The 13435-nt window shown below is 39.4% G+C and overlaps 1 protein-coding gene across 1 annotated transcript in view; it reads left to right on the forward strand.

Moving 5' to 3' along the window:
• The window catches only part of LOC124607112 (ras-related protein Rab-34-like), a 125263-nt gene that overhangs the window by 45543 nt on the left and 66285 nt on the right, over window positions 1-13435 (forward strand). Inside the window, exon 3 of the mRNA XM_047139309.1 lies at window positions 9723-9824. Coding sequence (XP_046995265.1) covers window positions 9723-9824 — 102 coding nt within the window. The remainder of the gene's footprint in view (window positions 1-9722; window positions 9825-13435) is intronic.

The raw sequence follows: 13435 nt of genomic DNA on the forward strand, positions 1-13435 counted from the left end.
TGCCGAATAGTAGTAAGAGACAGTGCACTGCATGGTGTTATGAGACAGATCAAATTGGGCAAGGACTGCTGCTGGAGTATTGGTTATTATTCATTTTTAACAGTCACTGTTAATATGAGAGGCATTCAATAAGTAATGCAACAATTTTTTCTGAAAGAAGGTTGGTTCTATTCAGGATTCCAATACATCATATTATTCCCCATTCTTTTGGATACAAAACACTATTTTTCAGCGTAATCTCCGTTCAGAGCGACAGCGTTATTCCCACATGGTACCGCTCTGCAGTTCCTCTTCATCAAAATGAACTCTAACTCGTCTAAGGGTTGAACCGCACGTGTTGCATTACATGCCCTAAATTAGACACTTGTGACCCTTTGGTTGAATTGTCTGGCTGATGGCAAGTTTGCAAAATACAGTGTTAACATAACATACAATAACAGTAATAATAATATCGTGAACTAAATTAATGACCCATAAATGATGTAGGCCACACAGTTGCAATTTGGTTAGACTAATGTTTATTCAGAAAGCAAACTAATAGCAAAAGTGGTGGCATTATAGTTACTGTTGCACTCGAGCGTATATCCATTTGATACAGTTCGATCATTCACCATCTCATCGTGAATTAAAAGTCCACCTCATTAAGTACTCGAAATGTTAGAGTTCACACCAGGCGTGCAGCTGCTCACCACTCAGAGACTAAGTCCCGTTATACCACACAATGTGAAATTTTCTAAGTTGTGTGAAGCTTCGTAAAGACTGACTGTCTGCTTTTGCATCTCAATCCGAAATGAACTATACCCTTTGGTGTCTACATCCGAACTGTACTCTTTGGTGTCTAGACCAGAACTGTCCCCATGGGTGTCTCAACCAGCACTGTCCCCTACCCGTCTTCAACTGCGTTTCCCGCATGCCGAACATCTTGGCTCAACTGACTAGCAAAGTTTCCTTTCCTGAAGCCATCCAACTGATTGGCTACAGCTTATTCTACATTACTTTACATTTTTACATATTTAAATAATCAAAGTTTGACCACTTTCACATTCTAAATAAAGTAATAGTAATATCCATTACATAATAAATGTTACATTCTTTTACATAAAACGAATACAGTTTCCTTCTCTACTTTGAATTTCATGGCCAGTAGCCTCGCATCAGTGTGCTTTCTGATAAATAAATAAAGAACAAAAGTAACTATTACACAGTAAACTTTACAACAAATATTCTATTACCTAATGATTCAAAAGGTGTCATGCTGCCATCGTTCAATGTGTTTTGTGTGGAGGAAATGATGATCTGATGCTTAACTGAAAATACTGATTATTTAAATTTACTATATATTGTAAACAAATAAAGTCACAGAGTTGATATTTACAACATTTATCATTTTAATGATGAGCTTCTATATGAAATGTCGATTGTTAAGATCGATCGAAGTGTTCAGATTTTAGCATTCAGGACTTTGTTACAAAACATGTTAATTTCACTTTGACAGTAAATCCTAAACTATTATAGATATGATCAATATTCAAGTTTTATTGGGATCACCATGAAATTTTATGAAGGATTGGAGATAAAAATTACTGTGGCTTCATTCCCTGTGCTACTACAGAATTAAATAGTTTTCATAAATGTTTCCCTTTATGGTCGATCTTAGGTCTGCAATGTTTAACACTGCTACATCTCCTTGGCCACAAAAGCCTTCTGTTGGGTTTCCCTATGATGTAGGTACTCATCTGTCTCACTCTCACACTACAGCACTTAGGTCTGAATAGACAATAGACACCTTTGAATTTCCCCATCCCATAGTTAATCTGCGCCCTTTGTGATACACGGTTCTCGGTGACAGGGTTCATTTCACAAATCCTGAAGGTTGACTCTCTTAGCCATATACTTAAACGAGAGCGAAATTCCCGTTAACTCACAAACAGTCCAATGAAGTTTTGTGAAGCTCCTCTTGGGTGTACAGATTTGTATGAGGCCTTGCGTTGTCATGGGTAATGAGTTCATTTGCATTTTTATCGCACTGAAAAAGCTGAAATCATTTCCAACATTGCAGTAGTCACAGCATTGTGTAGCTGGCTGGCACGCGGGAGATCAGACAGGATTGTGCGACCTTCTCGTCATGATGACAGGTGCCTCTCCCAGTGAGTCACCGTGTTTTGTTCTCTGCCACGTCTCCATAGATGTTCTGCAGGCACCTATGAATTTGTGTGATGCTCTGATTTTCTGCCAAAAGAAACTCAGTGACATCACCTCCACTATGAAGCCATTTTCGAAGCTATGTAAAGTGCCACCACTTCATGAAGCCATAGAGGCTGAAGCAGGAATACTTCACGATGTCCAACAACAAATTCTGCATTTTTTCCAACTGAAATTGGCTGAGAAAAAAGAATGTGTTTGAGTTTTATTGAATGCCCCTCATAAATATTGATAAAGTGAATGATTTTGCCCTAGTCAAATTTGGGACTGCTCTATTGAATGGGTATATGAAAGTCTGCTTTAAAAATCATTTTGTTGTTAACATGAAACAAGCCAATGCGGGACTGATGGCCTTTGTAGTCTGGTCCCTCCAACCCGCACAAATCAACCAACCGACCCAATGCTTTCTGTTGACAGTGGGTTTTCACATGGAAGACATGATGGGTAGTATTTGTTTGGACTGACTACAGTTACACATCACAAAAATAAAAGTGCAAATATATGCTGAAACACCACAGAAAATACACCTGATGGCTCATAGGAGAGACGTTTTTCAGAGTTCCTACACTCTACAGTGAGATTTTTACTGCACATTACTCTTTGGGATTTCTCTGAGGTGGTGTTTCTTCAATAGCTGGCTTAAAACCTTTTGGCAGAAAATGTTCTGTGTACTGGCACTTTTTCCTGTGTAGAATGATCTCCAGGGCAAGGGAAAGTTATTTAAAATACTTAAGATTGGAAAGTACACCATAAGGCAACCACAAAAAAGGATATGATGTATCTATAACTGAGAGGTTAAAGGGGCTTTTATCAATTTTCCTTGTTTTACGTAAGCAGCAAAAACTGTGGTGTTTCACTTTATTTTGAATAATTCAGAATAACTTTTAGGAAGGCACTGGTGTTAACTTTATTGCAATAAGAAACTGTCTGTTAACCTGAACATTACGCAGAAACATTATAACTGGGCGCAGAAACTATAAAAATAGAAAATATGACTTTCTTACATATAAGTATATGGGGAATCCCTTTTGGGTAGTATTGCATTTAATAGGTAATTTACTTCCTCAAACAGTTTGTATTTAGCAATACAACACATATTCCACATGAACTGTCTCATAAAATATACTAAGAAAGCTTGCTGAATTAGATTAGTGTGTGTTCTTGCACTGCACTGAACATTTCAACTTGGGGTATGCTTCACCCTTGCTTTGTATTGTTACCACTGTACATCATGAGTGAGACATGAAATGAAAAATTATACATGGAAAATTTAAAAGAGCATGTAATGCAATGTTATATTGTACTAAGTTTTTTTGTCATCACCATCAATATCATAATCATATCTCATGTCATTATCTCCTATTTGATGAGCCAGTGAACTACATATTTTACAGTATTTAAATTTAATAAATTTAAAGAACATTAGAAGTAAAACATTTTAAAAAGTTATCAAATGCTGCAATTAAATAAACTTATACTCAAACAGTAACACTACAGTAGTTCCAAATGAAATATCGTATTGCACTACAGTATATAAAATACTACAAAACACGGAAATATTTACAATGCTGTCTGCAAACTACTGGAGGTTCATGTGCATTTTCAACCTCTCGCGGCGTAATGAATAATCCATTAAATTTCGGGCATGCAGCCGCGCAAATAAAATTTCTTCTACTGATATTTCGGCCGCGTATCGTCCGGCCATCTTCAGAGCGAGTTCCAAGACTGACGGCAAGGTGGCAAGCGCGGACTTATATGCTCCACCGCGGCGGTACTGCGCATGCGGGTCACAGATGCTGCGCCGCCTGTGGCGAAGGCGTACGGACATTCGATGTGCTTATCGATATTTGATCGGCGGCGGTGACACGGTGACGACTTCTCTGCAATTTAATTACTCCAAGAGCCGGATTCCATGCTTTGTCCAAATTAAAACCATTGTCTCTGTTTATTAAATTGTTGGCTAATCGAATTTCTATGGCTTCTTTGAATACAGATTCCCAAAAAGAAGATGTGAAGATTTTAACATCCACCTCTTTTATGCTTTTTTCATTTTCATCTCCAAACACTTTACCACTCTCATTCCATACAGCATCAGTGATGTCTTTGTCATCTATGATCTCTGAATTCAGTTCCTTGTTGTCAATGACTGCCAGGCAATTCAGTCTTAAAGATCAATAATGCACTCAACTTCTGTCATTAGCAGTGTATCTGCTACATTTTCTTCACTAGAACACTTGTCCTAGGAGTCCGTAATAGTGCCCAGGCTGATGCTTTATCCTGTTGTACTGAGTACACAACAATCTTCAGATTTATAAATTTCAAGAACATTTCCATTTCCTCATGTGATATCACTACTGAAGTGAGCAGTTATAGCAGTAATGAGCCTTAAATACACACACTTTGATTGTTTGAGCAGCTGAGTTAATGTTTTTATTTTTCCATCATCTGATTGCAACATATCAGCTAGACAGTGATCAAGGATTAGTAGAGGTTCTTCTCCTAGCTTACACAATCACAGATACTTTCTCTCAGACAGAACAAACTCTGTTTGAAACTACATGTGAAGATGTTGTATGTTGTCCAAGCATTTTCTGAATGCATGTAAGTGAACTGTAATAACAATGGAAATTCTTGAATGGAACAATACATAAATTAAAGGAAAATCAGCAGCTCACATGTAGCTGACTGATGTGTGGTCTTACAAGGAGAGGTCCCCAGCGGTGCAATCGACTTTTTGAAACTATCTATACAGGGATGTAGGTTAAGATCCAAGTTATCACACACTGCAGCCATTCACCCCAATGAGCCCACGTTCGCAAGAAATGGACAAAAATTTTGGGATTTTCTAAGATACTCAATACCATTAAAAAGTTACAGTTTTTAGCATGCTTGCATGGTATAATGGGTACGAAAACAGCTTGACGTGCAGGAGGTTGTAGGTTCAAATTTCATCATGTGCGCAATTTTTTTATTTATTTTTGAATCTGTATTGAAATTACTTTGATCATTATTTTTATCAATTAACTAGTTTAAATGCAATTTTCATTTCTATTCTTTTGTCACATAATTTTAATCGTTGTATTAACTTTTTCATTTGTTTCATTTTTCTTTACATCATTCGTATTCCCATCAGAATTTTTGTGAATATGAATGTAATTATGTTTATCTATTACATTATCCATAAAAAACAAAGATGATGTAACTTACCAAATGAGAAAGTGCTGGTATGTTGATAGACACAATTAAAAACACACAAACACACACACAGGTTTCAAGCTTTCGCAACCCAAGGTTGCTTCATCAGGGAAGAGGGAAGGAGAGGGAAAGATGAAAGGATGTGGGTTTTAAGGGAGAGGGTAAGGAGTCATTCTAGTCCTGGGAGCGGAAAGACTTACCTTAGGGGGAAAAAAGGACAGGTATACACACGCGCACACACACACACACACACACACACACATATCCATCCACACATATACAGACACAGGCAGACATATGTAAATCCAAAGAGGTTGGGCAGAGATGCCAGTCGAGGCAGAAGTACAGAGGCAAAGATGTTGTTGAATGACAGGTGAGGTACGAGGGGTGGCAACTAGAAATTAGCGGAGGTTGAGGCCTGGTGGGTAACGGGAAGAGAGAATATATTGAAGGGCAAGTTCCCATCTCCGGAGTTCTGATAGGTTGGTGTCAGTGGGAAGTATCCAGATAACCCGGACGGTGTTTAGCCATAGGGTGATCCTCATTACCAACAAACACTGTCTGCCTGTGTCCGTTCATGCGAATGGACAGTTTGTTGCTGGTCATTCCCACATAGAAAGCTTCACAGTGTAGGAATGTCAAGGAATGTCAGTTGGTAAATCACGTGGGTGCTTACACATGTGGCTCTGCCTTTGATCGTGGTCACCTTCAGGGTTACAGGACTGGAGTAGGTGGTGGTGGGAGGGTGCACGGGACAGGTTTTACACCGGGCGCGGTTACAAGGGTAGGAGCCAGAGGGTAGGGAAGTTGGTTATCCAAATTGAACCCTGCCTGGAACAGTTCTGTCCTCCGTCACAGGACCCACCTCCTCTTCCTCAAAATCACCCTCTCCAAACCTTCCAGGAATTTCTTACTTCCAGACTTACCTCTCAATCTTTCTTGTAAAACCTTAATCCTACTCCCAACATCACCACAGCTGAAGCCCAGGCTATCTGTGATCTGAAGGCTGACTGATCCATCGTCATTCTTCTGGCTGACAAGGGTTCCACGACCACGGTACTTGATCGTTGGGAGTATGTGGCTGAAGGACTGCGTCAGCTTTCAGACAACACTACATACAAAGTTTTCCAAGGTAATTCCATTCCTGATGTCCAGGCGGAGCTTCAAGGAATCCTCACAACCTTGGGCCCCCTACAAAACCTTTCACCTGACTCCATCAACCTCCTGACCCCACCGACACCCCGCACTCCTACCTTCTACCTACTTCCTAAAATTCACAAACCCAAACATCCCGGCCATCCCATTGCAGCTGGTTACCAAGCCCCCCACAGAACGTATCTCTGCCTATGTAGATCAACACCTTCAACCTGTTACATGCAGTCTCCCATCCTTCATCAAAGACACCAACCACTTTCTCGAACGCCTGGAATCCTCACCCAATCTGTTACCCCCAGAAACCATCCTCGTAACCATTGATGCCACTTCCTTATACACAAATATCCCGCACGTCCAGGGCCTCGCTGTGATGGAGCACTACCTTTCACGCCGATCACCTGCTACCCTACCTAAAACCTCTTTCCTCATAACCTTAGCCAGCTTCATCCTAACTCACAACTACTTCACTTTTGAAGACCAAACATACCAATAATTAAAGGGAACAGCCATGGGTACCAGGATGCCCCCCTCGTATGCCAACCTATTTATGAGTCGCTTTGAGGAAGCCTTCTTGGTTACCCAAGCCTGCCAACCCAAAGTTTGGTACAGATTTATTGATGACATCTTCATGATCTCGACTCACAGTGAAGAAGAACTCCAGAATTTCCTCTCCAACCTCAACTACTTTGGTTCCATCAGATTCACCTGGTCCTACTCCAAATCCCATGCCACTTTCCTCGATGTTGACCTCCATCTGTCCAATGGCCAGCTTCACACATCTGTCCACATCAAACCCACTAACAAGCAACAGTACCTCCATTATGACAGCTGCCACCCATTCCATATCAAGCGGTCCCTTCCCTACAGCTTAGGTCTTTGTGGCAAACGAATCTGCTCCAGTCCTGAATCCCTGAACCATTACACCAACAACCTGAAAACAGCTTTCGCATCCCGCAACTACTCTCCCAACCTGGTACAGAAACAAATAGCTAAAGCCACTTCCTCATCCCCTCAAACCGAGAACCTCCCACAGAAGCCAAAAGTGCCCCACTTGTGACAGGATACTTTCCGGGACTGGAACAGACTCTGAATGTGGCTCTCCAGCAGGGATACGACTTCCTCAAATCCTGTCCTGAAATGAGATCCATCCTTCATGAAATCCTCCTCACTCCACCAAGAGTGTCTTTCCACTGTCCACCTAACCTTCGTAACCTTTCGGTTCATCCCTATGAAATCCCCAAACCAACTTCCCTACCCTCTGGCTCCTACCCTTGAAACTGCCCCCCCCCCCCCCCCCCCCCGGTGTAAAACCTGTCCCATGCACCCTCCCACCACCACCTACTCCAGTCCTGTAACCCCGAAGGTGACCACGATCAAAAACAGAGACACATGTGTAAGCACCCACGTGATTTACCAACTGACATTCCTTGACATTCCTACACTGTGAAGCTTTCTATGTGGGAATGACCAGCAACAAACTGTCCATTCGCATGAACGGACACAGGCAGACAGTGTTTGTTGGTAATGAGGATCACCCTGTGGCTAAACACCGTCCGGGTTATCTGGATACTTCCCACTGACACCAACCTATCAGATCTCCGGAGATGGGAACTTGCCCTTCAATATATCCTCTCTTCCCGTTACCCACCAGGCCTCAACCTCCACTAATTTCAAGTTGCCGCCCCTCGTACCTCACCTGTCATTCAACAACATCTTTGCCTCTGTACTTCGGCCTCAACTGACGTCTCTGCCCAATCTCTTTGCGTTTACATATGTCTGCCTGTGTCTGTATATGTGTGGATGGATATGTGTGTGTGTGTGCGCGAGTGTATGCCTGTCCTTTTTTCCTCCTAAGGTAAGTCTTTCCGCTCCCGGGATTGGAATGACTCCTTACCCTCTCCCTTAAAACCCACATCCTTTCGTCTTTCCCTCTCCTTCCCTCTTTCCTGAGGAAGCAACCTTGGGTTGCGAAAGCTTGAAATTTGTGTGTGTGTTTGTGTGTGTTTTTATTGTGTCTATCAACATACCTGCACTTTCCCATTTGGTAAGTTACAGCATCTTTGTTTTTTATATGTATTTGTCCCACGTGGAATATTTCCCCCTATTATAGTCATATTACAATATTCAATTATTTTACAGTTCTGATGTATCAGTTAAAAAACAAAAGACAAAATAATCTGTTTATATTTGTGCAGTGGTTTGACAAATCTATTTTTATTATCATACATGCAGGTTTTTTGCAAGGTAATCCTCATACAAACATTTAAAACATAATCTAAATACTTACTGCACAATTGACAATATAATGCAGATTAAATTTTAAATGAAAGATGGATTTATAAGTAAAACAATATTCTAGCAAAATGAGAAATAGATATAATGAACACAGTAATGACGGATGGAAAAAATAGGGTGATAAAACAAAAGAAATTAAATAAAAATTAATTAAAAACACATGAACAAAGATTTCAAGTGGAAAAAGAATTGTAGGAAGAACAATTAGAGAAAGTGAAGAAGTTGATATTATGATTAAAATTATGTGACAAAGGAAATGAATTTAAAATTACATTTCAGTCACTTAACTGATTAAAAATAATGATGAAAACCATTTCAATAAAGTTTTAAAAACAAAAATAACTAACTGTGGCTACTAAGATTCAATCCCTCAACCTCCTGCTTGTAAAGCTCCTATTCTATCCATTACACCACACAACCAGACTAAAAAACATACACTTTTTGTAATGCTATTGAGTCACACAAAATTCCGATTTTTTCGATTACTCGCAATCGAGGGCCCACCAGGGGGAATGGCCACAGTGTGTGATACAAGGGATCTTAACCTACATCACCATATAGATAGTTTCAAAACATTGATCGCTCTGCTGGCGACCTCTCCTTGTTAAAAAGTTGAAATTATTCTTTTGTGTATTGATCAATAATTAAAACCTACCCATAATATTCTTAAGATAACTCAAAAACATACATAGTTTTAGACAGAATTTTCCACTAGGACTATGAAAAATTGTAGTGGGTGAGTTTATTGTCCTGTTGAAAGATGTAGTAAAAAAAGTTAAAGTAACTCATAAAAAATGAACTTGTTATTTTTGTACTGATAATAGTGTTAAGTTTCTGCAGTGTTAAGAATCATTCCATGGTAAATGATGTTTCAGGTTTTGTCACGAGCGATTTGATGCAAACTACAAGTCTACAATTGGTGTAGATTTTGAAGTAGAACGATTTGATATACTGAATGTGCCATTCAATCTACAAATGTAAGTACCATAGTGGAGGTTGTTAAAAATACTTTTCATCTGAGAATAACAGTAACTGATATTGTTTAGGAATCACTTCACTTCAGATATGAAAGAAAAGAACTTAAGAAATGGTTAAAACTAACAATTGAAACTTGAATGTGTTGTTTCATTCTTTATTGTCTGTCTGAGCCTGGCACTGAACTAGTGATAAGTTACTACTCCCCCTCTCACCACCACCACCACCACCACAAATATAGATGTTCATTGAGAGAACGGGGAAAGGGAGATGCTTAGCATGCTGTGCTTAGCATATTCTGTAGCTACAATCCAGAGTAAGAGTAAAAGATTCAGTTGATTAATTGTTTGCAGAATTATTATTATGTTATCCAGTGTGTTGCTCATTGTGCAGCTATGGACATGGTAGTATCCACCAGTTTCTGTGTGTAAAATTGACCACAGATATTCACTCCAGTAGCTTGGATTAGCCAGGAACACTGTTACCTGTTCTCTCTTTCTACAAGGAACTGCACCCGTCCCATTTGCAGATGCCAATGTGAGATCATTTATGAGTTTCCATAAGGAGACTCGTCTCAAAGTCTGGCAGAAAATCCAGAGGTTATGGTTTCATGTATACCAGCCATAAGACACAGTCAGTACCTTCACTGCACAATAGCAATGGTATGTTGCTAATGAAAGTTTATTAAAGTGGAGTTACTGAACATAGTTTTCTGACATTCTTTCACCAAAGAAGATGCAGTAAATATTCAGAATTTGAATCATGAACAGCCATCAACATGGACCAATTGAAAGTAGGTACCCTCAGTGGAGGAAAGTAATGTAAGTCACTTAATAGAGAGAAGTCCTCTGGACTAGATGGTATACCAGTTAGGTTCCTTTCAGATTATTAACCTTGTAGCAGGTGTGTGTAATGTTATCATATAGGTTGGCATGTGTTGTAAAATTTACAACATGTATATTTTTAAGCAAAAGCAAGCCTGTGCTGAAGAAACTATTAAATATATTGAAGAAAACGGTTCACATCCACTATCATAACACTATTATAACAAAAACTTTATCTCTTCTAGTTCTTTCGGGAACATTTTAGCCAGTTATTCTGACATACGTTCAGTTTCCTAACACTTTTCATGGACAATTTGTTTCTTAGTGTGCCATTTACAACTAATGTTCATACTTCTATCACATTTAATTGAAGTGGATGAATATTGTCATGTCCATAACAGATACAGGTCCCACATGTCTTCGTTGGAGGTTCAAGGCTCTGATCTTCAGAAGCTGATAGTTCAGCAGAAAATTGTATAAGAAATATGTTGAGATCGGCTGGCGACAATTTGAGTTGAGCTCCAGTTATGAGTTGTTCTTTCATAAGGCCTGCTGCTAGCTTCTTCAGACAGATGTGCCTTCGTGTAGTTTTCTGTGGCTTTGTAAATTAATTCCAGCCATGTTCAAATAAGGGAAAAAGTAGCCAAATGTCCATCTTTGTGTAATTCTTGGGCTGGAGTTACAGGCACACATTTTATCTACGATGTAAACTCCACTTTTTGTCACATTGTAGTCAATTATTATTTCAGGTTTGTGTGTTTCTTCATCAACTATTACTGTGTCATTCATAGCAGACAGAAGTTGATAGCATTGTTGTTATGAGGAACTTATGAAACTAAGGCCTTATCCCTTCTGAAATCCAAACATTGCTCTTCCGATTTCTCTTGTTTTGTTTTGGACAAATTCTGGAGAATTTTCATGTCTGATCTTCCTCGTTGTTCCAATGAAGGTGATTTCCTCTGCAACAAACGTTCAGAAAGGAGGTAGCTTGTGTACCAGTTGTCAGTTTCCTATTAGAATTTTCTGCAGGCATAGGCACCACAAGTCTCTTCACTGTGCGCTCAGGAGCATTACATACTCAATATTGTCCTTCTGGTTGTATACCGTAATAAACCTCCAGAGTACTGCAATAAACTGTTTTTGCATTACCAGGGTGTATACGACCCGGGACAACCGGGAGATCTGGGAAAAACCCGGGAATTTTTTCATCTGGGAGAAAACCGGGAAAAACCTGGGAATTTTTTAGAATTCCGGGAATTTTTCATTGTTTTAGTTTTCAGTTAAATTTTTGTAACTTTGACTGGTAAGAACCAATACTCTAACAAAGAATATTACAGTATCTTGCTACTGCAGAATAATACTGCAGCAATAAAAAACGAATGAGAGAAAAAGAAACGAAAATAAAATTTAAGTTGCAAAGGAAATTCACCATATACAACAACAAAACACAGTGCTCTTACAAGCGTCTGCCAACAGCAAAATGTGTCAAAGGCTTTAGGTAGACTATTCAATGTTTCATAACAACAAATTGCCTCCGATGGGCGTGACTTTGTAACCTCCCCCTCTCTTATCGACCTTAATGACAGTGAAATATTAAACCGCGTGTACCTAATGGAAATTTGGGAAAAGCAAATCGTCACCAAAGTTAATCTGTCGGTAAAGAGGGAGGAAAGGGTTACATCTAAATGAAAGGAAAAATGCAAATGAAACTGGTGGAAATTAATTTTGAAAAGGGGTAAAGTTAATAAAGAAAGTAAATGTGCGGCCGTTACGTGAACAATTAACTAGCGGTAATTAGATATTTGAGATTTGGGGGAAATTACAGTCGCCAGTCCTATGGACAATTACTATAGTAATTGAAAAAGAAAGGTTATTACACATATAATTAGCACTATAAGCGTGGCAACTGAAGGTTGATACGTGTAGTGTGAAAACTGAAAGTTTGTCAGAAGTAATAAATTTCGCTACACTCTGACGTAATTTAGTAAAAGAATTAATAAAACCGGAAAATCGAAAGTTAATTTAGTGACTGAAGTTAATAGTGAGATTTGTTTCTGAAGCACTACGAAATTCAGTAAAACAAGATTAGTCTTGGACTACCTCAACAATCATTTCAAAAGCTACTTGAATCTACGCAATTTAGAAATAAGAGATTTAACTTTGAACTTGAATTAAATGATTCTGAACAATTAACAATAGTAAGATTTAGTACGTACCAAGCTGAGCTGCAGTCACAGGTAAGCTAAAATACGGTAACAAAACTCGCACTCTTAATTTGTGCTTGTGTAATCTAAATATTGTAGCCAGCTATGAATACCTTAACTGAACTTTGAAATTAAAGCAGTGAAATCGAATGCTTTTACTTTAATGCTGGTGTTTGAATTTCAACGACACTCGAGTTCATTCCGGAAAAGGAAGGGACCCTGCTTGGTAATGCAATTGGGACAATGAGCAACAAATGTTCATGCTAAGTTGCTGTAATTATAGTTACGAAAATGGAACAGTTTGAAAAGCTGAGGTCTGCCATACAGTTCTAAAACTTTAAGTGCTTCCAGTCTTCCTTGTTGGTTGATTGAAGGTTTGAAGCCGTCGATCGAGGAGGTGGCGACAGTCACTCATTGTTGGCCGTCGCTGTTGCAGAAGCTGGACACGGTCACCAGGCGATACGGGCTCTTGATGTGCACCAGCTAATGCTTCCCGTCCGCGACACCGTGTCAGAAACTATCATAGCAAGTCGAGCGCAATTACATGCTGCCCAACCCCGAAAGCGCGGCAACTCGCGGGAGCGT

Source organism: Schistocerca americana, chromosome 3 (genome assembly GCF_021461395.2).
Source record: "Schistocerca americana isolate TAMUIC-IGC-003095 chromosome 3, iqSchAmer2.1, whole genome shotgun sequence".
Lineage (NCBI taxonomy): Eukaryota > Metazoa > Arthropoda > Insecta > Orthoptera > Acrididae > Schistocerca > Schistocerca americana.